Source organism: Salvelinus fontinalis, chromosome 35 (genome assembly GCF_029448725.1).
Source record: "Salvelinus fontinalis isolate EN_2023a chromosome 35, ASM2944872v1, whole genome shotgun sequence".
In the NCBI taxonomy this organism is placed as follows: Eukaryota; Metazoa; Chordata; class Actinopteri; order Salmoniformes; family Salmonidae; genus Salvelinus; species Salvelinus fontinalis.
The window spans coordinates 18,244,197-18,259,717 of NC_074699.1; the positions used below are offsets into that span (position 1 = coordinate 18,244,197).

At 43.1% G+C, this 15,521-nt stretch overlaps 1 protein-coding gene across 1 annotated transcript in view; it reads left to right on the forward strand.

Annotated features, from left to right (window-relative positions):
• Positions 1-15,521, forward strand: part of LOC129834434 (potassium/sodium hyperpolarization-activated cyclic nucleotide-gated channel 4-like) — a 92,389-nt gene that overhangs the window by 55,570 nt on the left and 21,298 nt on the right. Inside the window, exons 5-6 of the mRNA XM_055899408.1 lie at positions 14,885-15,031; positions 15,335-15,521. The exon at positions 15,335-15,521 is cut by the window's right edge and continues 54 nt beyond it. Coding sequence (XP_055755383.1) covers positions 14,885-15,031; positions 15,335-15,521 — 334 coding nt within the window. The remainder of the gene's footprint in view (positions 1-14,884; positions 15,032-15,334) is intronic.

Sequence of the window (15,521 nt, forward strand, 5' to 3'; positions counted from 1 at the left end):
GGTCCAGTCCTTATAACGATCGTGACAATAGTTGACAAAGCGAAAACAGGTTTTAAGAAATTGTTGTAAATGTATTAAAATAAAAAAACAGAAATACCTTATTTACATAAGTATTCAGACCCTTTGCTATGAGACTTGAATTTGAGCTCAGGTGAATCCTGTTTCCATTGATCATCCTTGAGATGTTTCTACAACTTGATTGGAGTCCACCTGTGGTAAATCCATTTGATTGGACATGATTTGGAATGGCACACCTGTCTATATACAGTAAGGTCCCACAGTTGATAGTGAATGTCAGAGCAAAAACCAAGTCATGAGGTCGAAAGAATTGTCTGCAGAGCTCCGAGACAGGATTATGTCGAGGCACAGATCTGGGGAAGGGTACCAAAAAATGTCTGCAGCATTGAAGGTCCCCAAGAACACAGTGGCCTCCCTCATTCTTAAATGGAAGAAGTTTGGAACCACTAAGACCACTAAGACTCTTCTTCCAAGAGCTGGCAAACATTTTTTTTAAACATTTTTGCTTTGTCATTATGGGGTATTGTGTGTGGATTGATAAGCAAATTTTAGAATCAGGCTGTAACGTAACAAAAAGTGGAAAAAGTCAAGGGGTTTGAATACTTTCCGAATGCACTGTTTAAAAGGTAGAACCACTGTATTTTCCCATTGGTCACAAATATGACCTCTAAGATATTGTATAAATACCACAAGCATCATGGACTCTGTCACGACTTCCACCGCAGTTGTTCCCTCTCCTTGTTCGGGCGGTGTTCGGCGGTCGACGTCACCGGCTTTCTAGCCACCACCAATCCATGTTTCATTTTTCCTTTTGTTTTGTCTGTTTACACACCTGGTTCCCAGCTCATAATTATGTTCCTTATTTAACCCTCTGGTTTCCCTTTCTGTTTTGTGCGTGATTGTCTTTCGTGTATTCCGGTGTGTTGTATTTTGAGTCCTGTTTTGTCCTTGTTTGGAACGGGATTTTGTTACGTTTTGCATTGAGTAAATCAGTGATTGTTACTCTTACCCGTGTCCTGCGCCTGACTCCTTCGCTATCTTTTAGATAGACTCTGACAGACTCAATGTATTAAATGTTTTTTTTCTCACTATTGTGACTGATGGGATTAAAGGGGTTGGGAATTGTAGTTTTGGTAATCCAAAAAAAGGATTATTTTCAAACACAATCTCTTTTTGGGCTCAATTTGCAGTGTTCAAATGATTCTAATGATGTTCCAGCTTACCGACCATCCGCTCCGACAACAATCGGCCGGCGGCTGGATCTAGTTTCCTACCCCTGGTGTAGGAGAAAGGGAATAAGGTAGAGAGCTCATACAATTTTATTTAACCTTTATTTTGATAGGGTGTCATGCTGAGACCAAGGTCTCTTTCTCAGGTGAGCCCTGCATACACATCAAAAACATCAATACACATCAAAATACAATGTACTTAAGCAAGAAAGCACGAGGGGGTGTGGTATATGGCCAATATACCACAGCTAAGGGCTGTTCTTAAGCATGACGCAACGCGGAGTGCCTGGATACAACCCTTAGCTGTGGTATATTGGCCATATACCACAAACCCAGAGGTGTCTTATTGCTATTATAAACTGGTTACCAACGTAATTAGAGCAGTAAAAATAAACGTTTTGTCATACCCATGGTATACGGTCTGATATACCATGGCTGTCAGCCAATCAGCATTCTGGGCTCGAACCACCCAGTTTATAAACATCAATAATACACATCAAAAACATTAATATACAGTACACTATACACATCAATAATACACATCAATAATAAACATCAAAATTCACATCAATACACTAAAAGCAAAACAAAATCATATAAAACAAACACAATCTTCAGTAAAAGGGTCCTCAATCAGCCTTTTGAATTGCCCTAGAGGCACCAATTCATACAGCTTTAGAGAGCCTTGGAGATTATTCCACAAGTCAGGTGCAAAAAAAAGAAAATCAGATTTACCTAACTCAGTGTAGATCGAAGGGATCTCCCCGAGGCCGGGTCTGATATCTCGTACGTCTATAAATTAACAATGAAGTAAGGTACGGTGGAAATTTATGCAGGGGGGCTTTTTTAAACCAAGAGTGCAATGCATTCATCTACGAGATTTCAAAGAGGGCCAGCCTACTTTCTAATACAGAATGCAGTGATGTGTACTGAACCTATCATCCGTAATAAAAAGTTGTGCGCTATGATAAACTGCGTCCAATGTCTTCAAAACATTGGCAGCTGTATTCATGTAGACAATATCCCCAAAGTCTATAACCGGTATGCATGTCGACTGAATGATTTGTTTTCTGCTATTTAATGAAAGACAATCAAGCCAAGGACATACTGCACTCATAGAATAAAGGTTTCCAACAGGGGTTTTAAGCTGTCCCCATAGGAGAACCCTTTTTGGTTCAATGTATAACCCTTTTTAGTTCCAGGTTGAAGCCTTTTGAGTTTCATGTAGAACTCTCTGTGGAAAGGGTTCCATGTAGAGCTCTCTGTGGATAGGGTTCTACATAGAACCCAAAAGGGTTCTTCAAAGGGATCTCCTATGGGGTCAGCCAAAGAATCCTTTTAGGTTCTAGATAGCACCTTTTTTTCTTCGAGTATAGCTGTGGACAAGTTGAGCGACTTTTTGTGTCTTGCAGTAGGAGCTATTGTCATTAGCCTGGGCCTGGCTGGTGGCGTTAATCTGAAGGGGGCTCCTCCTCAGAGAAACTTCTTACTGCTGAGTTAAGGCTCTTAATTTGGCTCCGAGGTAACCCTTCAAAATCCTAGCTGCTTGATCATATATTTTCACAGCTTGTAAAAAATACAATTAGGAAACGAATATAATATATAATATATTGAATACTGAATAGTGCATTGGGGAAATGTATTTATTTATTATAATTTTATGATATCCAACTAGTAGTTACAGTCTTGTCCCATCGCTACAACTCCTGTACGGACTCGGGAGAGGCGAAGGTCCAGAGCCACGCGTCCTCCGAAACACGACCCGCCAAGCCGCACTGCTTCTTGACACACTGCTCACTTAACCCGGAAGCCAGCTGCACCAATGTATTAGAGGAAACACTGTACAGCTGGCGACCTGAAGTCAGCGTGCATGCGCCCGGGCACCACAAGGAGTCGCTAGAGCGCGATGGGACAAGGACATCCCAGTCGGCCAAACCCTCCCCTAACCCGGATGATGCTGGGTTAATTGTGCGCCGCCTCATGGGTCTCCCGAGCTCGAACCCGGATCTGTAGTGACACCACTAGCACTGCGATGCAGTACCTTAGACCGCTGCTCCACTCGGGATGCTGCATTGGGGAAATTTGAATATTGTTTACCACTCTTGTAATTCTTTGTCATAGCTATGTAAATGGTTAGAATTCCCAAACGTCCCTGAGCCCCCCGTCCCTGGTTATGAAAATAGCCAATTACAAGAGTGAAGCTACCCTATCACAGGCATGCCGAGAATATGAGTTACACCACTGTAGAGGACACAGATAACACACATCTGTAGAGTCCAGAAACACTCACATGTCTAGGAGTCACCCCGCCAGCATCACTTATTCTCCTTCACAGGTTGTCTCACAGTCACTGGATGCTGGATTAACTTCTGCTTCTGCTGCCATTGACTGCTCTGCTCTCACAGCCCTGAATTCAATTACATCTAGACTACCTCCACAAGACAACGGCATGAAAGTCCTGAATTGAAATGTCATGGCGCACGTAGAGCTCTCCTTTCGCACAGAACATTCAGATCGACATCAAAAGTGTAGCCAGTGTTATATGCTCCTTTATTGTCTGTTGCCTTGTAGAGAGCTCTGAACAGGGGTGTCAGGATGTGGATGTTCAAGGCTTCAATGAACACTGTGTCTACCTTACTCATATGGAAGGCACGGATGGAGAGAGGGAGTCAGAGAAGAGGGGGAGACAGAAATGTTTAGAAATTACAATTAAGTGGCTGACATCTCTTTTGGGAAATAAATAATGCATGTTTTATTTGGTAAAGATTTGCATCCAGGAGGAGAGAGTGAGTAGAGAGGTACAGGAGGCTACTGGGAAGAGATATCGACAGAGACATACTCTTTAAAAAAAGGGTTCCGCGGCTGTCCCCATGGGAGAACCCTTTTTGGTTCTAGATAGCACCTAAGAGTGCAGAGAGACAGAGACATAGAGAGAGCGTGATAGGAGGAAGAAAGTGAAACAGCGAGAGCACAGTATGGCCATATGGAGAGAGAGAGATGGTGGAGAGTGGGGAGAGAGAGATGAGAGAGTGAGGGAGGGATTGTGCAGTAAAACAGCATCAAGGGCTCTAAATCCCTTTCTCTCATGGGAACCGAGTGTTGGATTGAATTGACTGACACATACGGACAGCAGAGGTTTACGGTTAGAAAGTGGATGCCCTGGAAAACTGATTAGCTTCTCAGTACTGACAATGATTTGATTTGTCTAAGTAGCAGAAGAAGAGGAGCAAGGTTTCTTCTGTTAGTGAACTGATGGCTATGAGGATATAACATAATTTCCTGTCATGCTGGGCGTTATCAGCCACATCACTTCCTCAAGAGAGATCCATCCCCTAGTTGCGTGTGCCTTAGTCCACTATGTGTCCTCCCCTGGGCTCCAGAGAGAGAGAGAGACGGTGGCTGTGGCTATGCGGTCGCTACGCTCTTAGCAAAAAGGGTTACAAAAGGGTTCTTTGGCTGTCCCCATAGGAGTACCCTTCCCAAAACTGTTCTACCTGGAACCAAAAAGAGTTCTTCAAAGGGTTTTCCAATGGCGACAGCCGAAGAACCCTTTTAGGTTCTAGATAGCACCTTTTTTTCTAAGAATGTATTTGCTAGTGATTCACAACACAAACAGGGAATTATCTTCAAAGACACAGTTTATTTTCACTTGGCTAAGGCCCTTTTATGCTGAGGGGAATCAAATTGTATTCCATTACAAAGCCAAGGATAAATGGAGGAATTCCACAGTGACAGTGTTTTATGGGAATACAGGAGGTTAGAAGACAACTAGAAAACCTAAATCCTTGTCGTCATTGAAACGGAGCAAATGTCTGTAATAAATCTGATGCTTCCCAGTTCCCACAGAGAGATGTCAACAGGGCAGAGACAGACAGACAGACAGGTTACAGAGAAGAACAGACAGACAGGTTACAGAGAAAGACAGACAGGTTACAGAGACAGACAGACAGGTTGTAATCTTCAGTAGAGGATCACAAACAAGCATGGTTAGCTCACATTTTGGCTTCACAACCCAATGAGGCTGCAGTTTATGAGTACCACAGGAGTACTTTCTCATTGTGTTGGACAGGAGGACTTTCTCATTGTGTTGGACAGGATTGGACAGGAGGAATTTCTCATTGTGTTGGACAGGATTGGACAGCAGGACTTTCTCATTGTGTTGGACAGGATTGGACAGGAGGACTTTCTCATTGTGTTGGACAGGATTGGACAGGAGGACTTTCTCATTGTGTTGGACAGGAGGACTTTCTCATTGTGTTGGACAGGAGGACTTTCTCATTGTGTTGGACGGGATTGGACAGGAGGACTTTCTCATTGTGTTGGACAGGAGGACTTTCTCATTGTGTTGGACAGGAGGACTTTCTCATTGTGTTGGACAGGATTGGACAGGAGGACTTTCTCATTGTGTTGGACAGGAGTACTTTCTCATTGTGTTGGACAGGATTGGACAGGAGGACTTTCTCAATGTGTTGGACGGGATTGGACAGGAGGACTTTCTCATTGTGTTGGACAGGAGTACTTTCTCATTGTGTTGGACAGGAGGACTTTCTCATTGTGTTGGACAGGAGGACTTTCTCATTGTGTTGGACAGGAGGACTTTCTCATTGTGTTGGACAGGATTGGACAGGAGGACTTTCTCATTGTGTTGGACAGGAGGACTTTCTCATTGTGTTGGACAGGATTGGACAGGAGAACTCTCTCATTGTGTTGGACAGGATTGGACAGGAGGACTTTCTCATTGTGTTGGACAGGATTGGACAGGAGGACTTTCTCATTGTTTTGGACAGGATTGGACAGGAGGACTTTCTCATTGTGTTGGACAGGATTGGACAGGAGTACTTTCTCATTGTGTTGGACAGGAGGACTTTCTCATTGTGTTGGACAGGAGGACTTTCTCATTGTGTTGGACAGGAGGACTTTCTCATTGTGTTGGACAGGAGGACTTTCTCATTGTGTTGGACAGGATTGGACAGTAGGACTTTCTCATTGTGTTGGACAGGATTGGACAGGAGGACTTTCTCATAGTGTTGGACAGGATTGGACAGGAGGACTTTCTCATTGTGTTGGACAGGATTGGACAGGAGGACTTTCTCATTGTGTTGGACAGGATTGGACAGGAGGACTTTCTCATTGTGTTGGACAGGATTGGACAGGAGGACTTTCTCATTGTGTTGGACAGGATTGGACAGGAGGACTTTCTCATTGTGTTGGACAGGATTGGAAAGGAGGACTTTCTCATTGTGTTGGACAGGATTGGACAGGAGGACTTTCTCATTGTGTTGGATAGGATTGGACAGGAGGACTAGTTCTCTGAAGGAGAGGAGGAATGTGGCTCTTTTTCTAGAGTCATTCTGGTTCATCTTCAGATCAGGAAATGTTCAAATTTATACCAAGAGATTTCATTTGAATAGACTTCCTGATAAGAGATAGATTCAATGCTTAGCTCATGGCAGAGCTTAGAATTCATCTCTCAGATGCCCCGGGAATGAATATCTTCATGTTTTTTCTGCCTCTCTTTCTTCTTTTGAAGTCCTATCATTTAGTTTTCCAGATTCACGTTTTTTCATCGATTTTTCACAGCACAGCATTATTAATCCTGCCATTGTATTTATGAATGATGCATTATAAGAGTATAACCAGGATTAAAGGAAGATGATCCTCCAGTTCTGACCATGTCTTTTATCAGGTGCATTTAGTGTCTATATCTGAGTGTGGTTTGCTCTCAAACTCCACCTTTCACTTTCAACTACATCGTCCTAATTCAGACGGTCGACCCTTGAACTCCTGTGTATGTTGTAGCGTCGTGTGTGTGGCTGCGCACATCTGTGTGTGTACATGAGTATTAGTTTAGGTGTACATATTATGTGTGTGTGTGTGTGTGTGTGTGTGTGTGTGTGTGTGTGTGTGTGTGTGTGTGTGTGTGTGTGTGTGTGTGTGTGTGTGTGTGTGTGTGTGTGTGTGTGTGTGTGTGTGTGTGTGTGTGTGTGTGTGTGTGTGTGCATCCTTATATGTGCCTGCGTGTGTGTGCGTGTGCCTTTGAACGTGATCACGGGATGCAACACGTTAAAAAGCAACCGCGCTCCTGCTTCTCCGCCTGCTACCATTTTGGAGGTGAGTGGTCACGGTCGACCGCATGCACAGACTCACACTCGGGCTCCAGACTGTCCTTCAGTCTGTGGAGGAGAGTAGGGCGAGGAGGTGGAAGAGGAGAATTGGGATTCGGAAGGCAGGCTCAGGAGCCTCTGGCTAGATCCAGACGGACAGAGACTTGTCTACATCTGAGGATGAGGTGAAAGACAGAAGTAAAAGCTGAGCGGTGGTCAGAATTATAGACCTTCCTTATAAAGACGTCAGTCGGAAAGGAGAGTGTTGAAAAGGAGATCAGAGCTGACAGCCAGCTCTACAGACAGCTGTGCAGTTGTTGCTCTTCCATGAAGTGAGAGCGAGCATTATTTCATTAGCTGGCTCCCTCCCTTTTTCTGCCTTGACGTGTGTTTTTGTGTGTGCGTCAGCAGTGACAGCAGTGAGCCTGTTGTGCACTGTGTGCTCACGTTGAGTGACCCGCTCCCTCCGACTGGCCAGGCCCTGGTTGCCTCCTTAATGGCACCCTATTCCCTATTTAGTGCACTACTTTTGACCAGGACCAGGGCACTATAGGGAATAGGGTGCCATTTTGTAAGCAGCACTAATGTTTCTCTTCAGGCACTGCTGCGGGCACCTCATCACAGGGGTCTGATTCTCAGGGAGCCAGTCACTACCCACTGTCATTAGTGATGTCTCCCTGGAGGTAACAGGTTTCTCTCTCTCCTGGAGAGGGGGAGGGAGGGTGAGAGGTGTGATGGAGGGAGATAGAGGGAGTGTGTGGTTGAGGTCAGTGGCTGGAGGTAACAGGTTTCTCTCCGGGAGACAGGTGAAAGGAGAGAGGGAGTGTTTGGTTATTATGAGGTCTGTGGCCACCGAGTGCAGTACGTTAGTGTGTATTATTTCTGCACAGCCTCTCCTCTCTGATTTGTAAGTAATTTCGACCCGGGGCTGACGCAGGGCTATCTATGTTTTAGGAGAATATCTCAGAGGATGAAATGGCTGTCCACTCTGACTGTACATTCAGCTTGGGGAAAGAGACACGTAAGGTTACCCCCCTATATGTTGTAACAGTATTATGCCTGTATGAAGCATATCAGGGATGATCAAAGTGTAACTAGGCTCAACAGTAGAATGTAGTGACTTTCCATTCAGACAGGGTTCAGTGAAGTGACTTTCCATTCAGACAGGGTTCAGTGTAGTGACTTTCCATTCAGACAGGGTTTAGTGTAGTGACTTTCCATTCAGACAGGGTTTAGTGTAGTGACTTTCCATTCAGACAGGGTTTAGTGTAGTGACTTTCCATTCAGACAGGGTTCAGTGTAGTGACTTTCCATTCAGACAGGGTTTAGTGTAGTGACTTTCCATTCAGACAGGGTTTAGTGTAGTGACTTTTCATTCAGACAGGGTTCAGTGTAGTGACTTTCCATTCAGACAGGGTTTAGTGTAGTGACTTTCCATTCAGACAGGGTTCAGTGTAGTGACTTTCCATTCAGACAGGGTTCAGTGAAGTGACTTTCCATTCAGACAGGGTTCAGTGTAGTGACTTTCCATTCAGACAGGGTTCAGTGAAGTGACTTTCCATTCAGACACGGTTCACTGTAGTGACTTTCCATTCAGACAGGGTTCAGTGAAGTGACTTTCCATTCAGACAGGGTTTAGTGTAGTGACTTTCCATTCAGACAGGGTTTAGTGTAGTGACTTTCCATTCAGACAGGGTTCAGTGTAGTGACTTTCCATTCAGACAGGGTTCAGTGTAGTGACTTTCCATTCAGACAGGGTTCAGTGTAGTGACTTTCCATTCAGACAGGGTTCAGTGTAGTGACTTTCCATTCAGACAGGGTTCAGTGAAGTGACTTTCCATTCAAACAGGGTTCAGTGTAGTGACTTTCCATTCAGACAGGGTTCAGTGTAGTGACTTTCCATTCAGACAGGGTTCAGTGTAGTGACTTTCCATTCAGACAGGGTTCAGTGTAGTGACTTTCCATTCAGACAGGGTTCAGTGTAGTGACTTTCCATTCAGACAGGGTTCAGTGAAGTGACTTTCCATTCAAACAGGGTTCAGTGTAGTGACTTTCCATTCAGACAGGGTTCAGTGAAGTGACTTTCCATTCAAACAGGGTTCAGTGAAGTGACTTTCCATTCAAACAGGGTTCAGTGAAGTGACTTTCCATTCAAACAGGGTTCAGTGTAGTGACTTTCCATTCAGACAGGGTTCAGTGAAGTGACTTTCCATTCAAACAGGGTTCAGTGTAGTGACTTTCCATTCAGACAGGGTTCAGTGTAGTGACTTTCCATTCAGACAGGGTTTAGTGAAGTGACTTTCCATTCAAACAGGGTTCAGTGTAGTGACTTTCCATTCAGACAGGGTTCAGTGAAGTGACTTTCCATTCAAACAGGGTTCAGTGAAGTGACTTTCCATTCAAACAGGGTTCAGTGAAGTGACTTTCCATTCAAACAGGGTTCAGTGTAGTGACTTTCCATTCAGACAGGGTTCAGTGTAGTGACTTTCCATTCAGACAGGGTTCAGTGTAGTGAAGGTCTGTGATGCTCCTCTTCCTGCTGCTGTTTCTTATTTCTGTGTGCTTTGATCTCTCTCCTGGTCCAAGAGAATCGGGCCAGAGAGATCTCTTCCTCCTCACACACACGTTCTCACTGTAAAACCAGCCCCCTCTCCTCCTCTGTCAGGTTTTTGGGGGGTTGAATCATACGATAGTAGATATTAGCTCAGGTGCCACAGGGATTTTGTTGTTACCAATTGTAACACCTTACATAGATACATAGACACACACACACTCAGGGAGGGAAAAACACACACATGTGTTTACAAACACACACACACACACACACACACACACACACACACACACACACACACACACACACACACACACACACACACACACACACACACACACACACACACACACACCGTCAGCCAGCATCTTGTATTGACATTTTTGTAATTCATGTCATTGCTCTGTTCCATTGTTTGAAGTGCTCTCTCTCTTCCTCTGTTTGCAGACAGTGGTTTTGGAGGCGTGCTCTGAATGCTGTCTCATCACAGCTCCCTCAGTGGAGTCCTTCATTCAAACTTTTGTGAATCTCATATTAAGAAACTTTTTCTTTCTTTCTTTCTCTCTTTTCTTTCCACCCGCCACCTTTTCTTCCCCCCTCTGCTCTGTTCATCCACCTCTGAAGTCGATGCACTGAGAAAGGAAACCCGAACGAAGCCGGTGTCTGTAACTAAATGAAGCTCTCCCAATCTCTTTCTGTGTGTGGTCTGAATGACACTCGCCTTATCTGTAGCCCCGTAGTAACTCTGCTAATTACCCAACTGTGATTACTCCCACTACCCTGCCCGCGCCACATCTCGTGCCACACATAGACCTGTGCCACCTGTATACCCAACCACCCCCCAGACATAGGGGTATCACCGATTAACCAGGTCTCAACTGTCTCTGCTGAGTTGGCTCATGACCCTGTGGTGTTTGGTGGTCCACATGTGATTGTTCTGTGTGTGTGCGTACGTGCGTGCGTAGGAGGTTCCTGTGTGATTTCCCCCTTCAACCTTCTCCCTTTTCTCATCAATGGATTCTGCTTGCAATCAGATACAGTACAGTACTTAGGGAAATGTGTTCCCAATCAGTGCCTCTCCCCATCGTTCTCTCTCTCTCTCTCTCTCTCTCTCTCTCTCTCTCTCTCTCTCTCTCTCTCTCTCTCTCTCTCTCTCTCTCTCTCTCTCTCTCTCTGTCTCTGTCTCTGTCTCTGTCTCTGTCTCTGTCTCTCTCTCTGTCTCTCTCTCTCTCTTTCTCTCTCTCTCTCTCTCTCTATCCACTTATTCCTCCTCTTATGTGCTGCCAGCCAGTGCATATTCAGAATGGAAATATACCGTACTATAAACACCAGTCTGCTATTTTCAGCTTTTCTTTTGTGTGGGGCAAAATGTACAAGCAGTCTTGTGTGCTGTGTGTATATCTGATGTGTTGTGCGTAATGGAGGGCTTGACCTCTAAGCCTTTAGTAACCTGTAGGGTATGACTCAGTCACAGTGCTGTGGGGGCGGTGACCTTGGACTGACCTTATTGTGTTTCATCTCTCTCTCTCTGTCTCTTTCTCTCTCAATCTCTCTCTCTCGCTTTCTGTCTCTCTCAATCTCTCAATCTCTCTCTCTCATAATCTCTCTCTCTCTCTCGCTTTCTGTCTCTCTCAATCTCTCAATCTCTCTCTCTCTCGCTTTCTGTCTCTCTCAATCTCTCTCTCTCTCTCTCAATCTCTCTCTCTCTCAATCTCTCTCTCTCTCAATCTCTCTCTCTCTCAATCTCTCTCTCTCTCGCTTTCTGTCTCTATCAATCTCTCAATCTCTCTCTCTCTCGCTTTCTGTCTCTCTCAATCTCTCTCTCTCTCGCTTTCTGTCTCTCTCAATCTCTCTCTCTCTCGCTTTCTGTCTCTCTGTCTCTCTGTCTGTCTCTGTCTCTGTCTCTGTCTCTGTCTCTCTGTCTCTCTGTCTGTCTCTGTCTCTGTCTCTGTCTCTGTCTCTGTCTCTGTCTCTCTGTCTCTCTGTCTCTCTGTCTCTCTGTCTGTCTCTCTCTCTGTCTCTGTCTCTCTGTCTCTGTCTCTGTCAAATTCAAATTCAAATTCAAGCTGCTTTATTGGCATGAAAAACATTGTGTCAATATTGCCAAAGCAACAATGTATACAATATACATTGTAATACAATTAAAACAATGACAAATAATAATAATATAGAATTTCAGTAAATAATAATACAAAATTAAATATAAAAATAGTAACAATAAAATGGTAACAGTCAATAGTCGAATGTAATGTATGGTGTAATGCACCACTACCACCACCACCATCATTAAACTGCTATTATTACCAATACCACCCATACCATTACTATTTGGAATGATAAACAATAATAATAATACTAATAACAATAACAGTAATAACAATAACATTCCTAATAAGTAAGTTACTGCTTACTATGCAGATGTTATTATTCAGTGTCCCTCAGGCTATGGCAGGCAAATACATATTTGGCTGCAAGAGAAGCCATTGCTCCTTCGCCCATGAGTATTTTTAGTTTTTCCTCTGGGTTTAATAAGTAAAAATTTGGAATAAATGTAGTCATTTCTGTGAATAATGAATCTCTTGGTGAGGAATATTTATCACAGTAAAGGAGAAAGTGCATCTCTGTTTCAACCTCCCCTGTCGTGCAGTGACCACATACACGCTCCTCTTTGGGTAGCCATGTCTTTTTATGTCTGCCGGTTTCTATTGCCAATCGGTGGTCACTCAGCCTGTACTTGGTAAGGATCTGTCTCTGCTTCGAATCTCTGACAGAGTAGAGATATTCAGCCAATTCATATTCTCTGTTTAGGGTCAGATAGCAATTTAGTCGGCTTTGGGATTTTGTTTCGTTTTTCCAATGTTGTAAATATGAGTCCTTTGATTGGTTCATGATTTTGTTTATTGGAATTCTTTCTTTTGAAGCAGTGCTGGTGTCAGCTTGGTTGGTTAGGTCCAACACCAGCTGACTGAGAGGGCTCGTTTCTGGGCTCAGCTCTTGGGTTTGAAGTGCTTTAAATTGCAGACTCGAATTTGGACTTGAATTTAGATGTAGCCAAAATTTTAATGATCTTTTCTGTATTTTCATTATTACTGGAAAGCGGCCCAATTCTGCCCTACATGCATTAGTTGGTGTATTTCTCTGGACTTGTAGGATTTTCCGACAGAATTCTGCATGTAAGGTTTCAATTGGATGTTTGTCCCACATTTTAAAGTCCAGTTTATTGAGTGGCCCCCAAACCTCACTTCCGTAAAGAGCTATTGGTAGGATTACACTGTCAAATATTTTGGTCCAAATTCTAATTGGGATGTTGATTTTGAATAATTTCATTTTTATTGCATACAATGCTCTGCGGGCTTTTTCTTTGAGTGCATTCACTGCCCTATTAAAGTTTCCCGATGCAGATATGGTCAGACCAAGGTAGGTGTAATTTTTTGTGTGTTCAATGATGGTGTTGTTCAGGGTGAATTTATATTTGTGTTTCTGACATCTGTTTTGTTTTTGGAAAATCATGATTTTAGTTTTTGGGAAATTTACTGCCAGGGCCCAATTATGGCAATATTGCTCTAGAATATTAATGTTCTGTTGAAGACCTTCTTTGGTTGGTGATAGAAGTATCAAGTCATCAGCATATAGCAGGTATTTCACCTCTGTGTCAAATAGTGTGAGTCCTGGGGCTGGAGAATTGTCCAACATCTCTGCTAATTCATTGATATAAATGTTGAAAAGATTTGGACTCAAACTACAGCCTTGTCTCACACCTCGACATTGTGAAAAGAATTCTGTTCTTTGGTTTTTGATTTTTATTGCACACTTGTTTTCTGTGTACATACATTTTATTAAGTCATACACCTTACCACCAAGCCCACTTTGGAGAATTTTGTAGAATAGCCCTTCGTGCCAAATAGAATCAAATGCTTTTTTAAAGTCAATAAAGCAAGCAAAGATTTTGCCCTCTTTTTTTTGGTGGACGTGTTTATTAATTAGTGTGTGTAAGGTGTATATATGGTCAGTAGTGCGATGGTTAGGGAGAAAGCCAATTTGACATTTAGTTATTACATTTTTTTCTTGAAGAAAGGTTTGGATTCTTGAATTCAAAATGCTACAGAAAACCTTTCCCAAGTTACTGTTTACACAAATTCCCCTGTAATTATTGGGGTCTGATTTGTCTCCACTTTTGTGGATAGGGGAGATGAGCTCCTGGTTCCAGACATCAGGGAAGCAGCCAGAAGTTAAAACCATGTTGAACAATTTAAGCACAGCATTTTGCAACTCAGGTGTGCTGTTTTTCAGCATTTCATTTCTGATGTTGTCTAGACCACAAGCCTTCTTTGATTTAATAGATTTGAGCTTTTCAGTTAGTTCTTGTTGGGTTATTGGGTAATCTAATGGATTTTGGTTATTTTTAATGACTGATTCAAGGATGTTCAATTTTTCTTTAATTTCTAATTGGTTCTGTTTTAAGTCTTTTTCTGGGATGTTTTTGTATAGATTATCAAAATAAGTTTTCCAAATTCCTACATCTTGTATGGCTAATTCTTGTGGCTTTGTTGTGCTTAAATTGTTCCACATGTCCCAGAACTGATTTTGGTCAATTGCGTTTTCAATTTCATCAAGTGTCTTGTTGGTATAATTCAGTTTCTTGCGTTTCAGTGTATGTTTATACTGTTTCAGAGTTTCAAAGTTTCAGAGTTTCTCTCTCTCTCTCTCTCTCTCTCTCTCTCTCTCTCTCTCTCTCTCTCTCTCAAATTCAAATTCAAATTCAAGCTGCTTTATTGGCATGAAAAACATTGTGTCAATATTGCCAAAGCAACAATGTATACAATATACATTGTAATACAATTAAAACAATGACAAATAATAATAAAAAATAAAAATAAATAATAATAATATAATAATAAATAATAATAATAAAATAAAATCTCTCTCTCTGTGTCTCTCTGTCTCTCTCTCTCTGTGTCTCTCTCACCCTGGCCCGGCAGTACAAACAGGTTGAGCAGTACATGTCATTCCACAAGCTGCCGGCTGATATGAGGCAGAGGATCCATGACTACTACGAGCATCGCTACCAAGGCAAGATGTTTGACGAGGAGAGCATCCTGGGAGAACTCAACGAGCCACTCAGAGAGGTGGGAGAGGGCTGAGGGCTGTGTGTGGGTGTTAAAATAGAATACTTATTCATCTCAAAGGGAAATTGTTGTGTGGGTTGTGGATTTAAAGTGTGATGAATTCTTCTCTGAGCACTTTCTGTCTCTCTGAGGGTCTGTAACTAAAGCATCCATCTTCCTCTATATGTGTGTGTGTGTGTGTGTGTGTGTGTGTGTGTGTGTGTGTGTGTGTGTGTGTGTGTGTGTGTGTGTGTGTGTGTGTGTGTGTGTGTGTGTGTGTGTGTGTGTGTGTGTGTGTGTGTGTGTGTGTGTTCCTGTTTGCAGGAAATCATTAACTTTAATTGTCGAAAGCTGGTGGCTTCCATGCCACTGTTTGCCAACGCGGACCCCAACTTTGTGACCTCCATGCTGACCAAGCTGCGCTTCGAGGTGTTCCAGCCTGGAGACTACATCATCAGAGAGGGCACCATCGGCAAGAAGATGTACTTCATCCAGCACGGAGTGGTCAGCG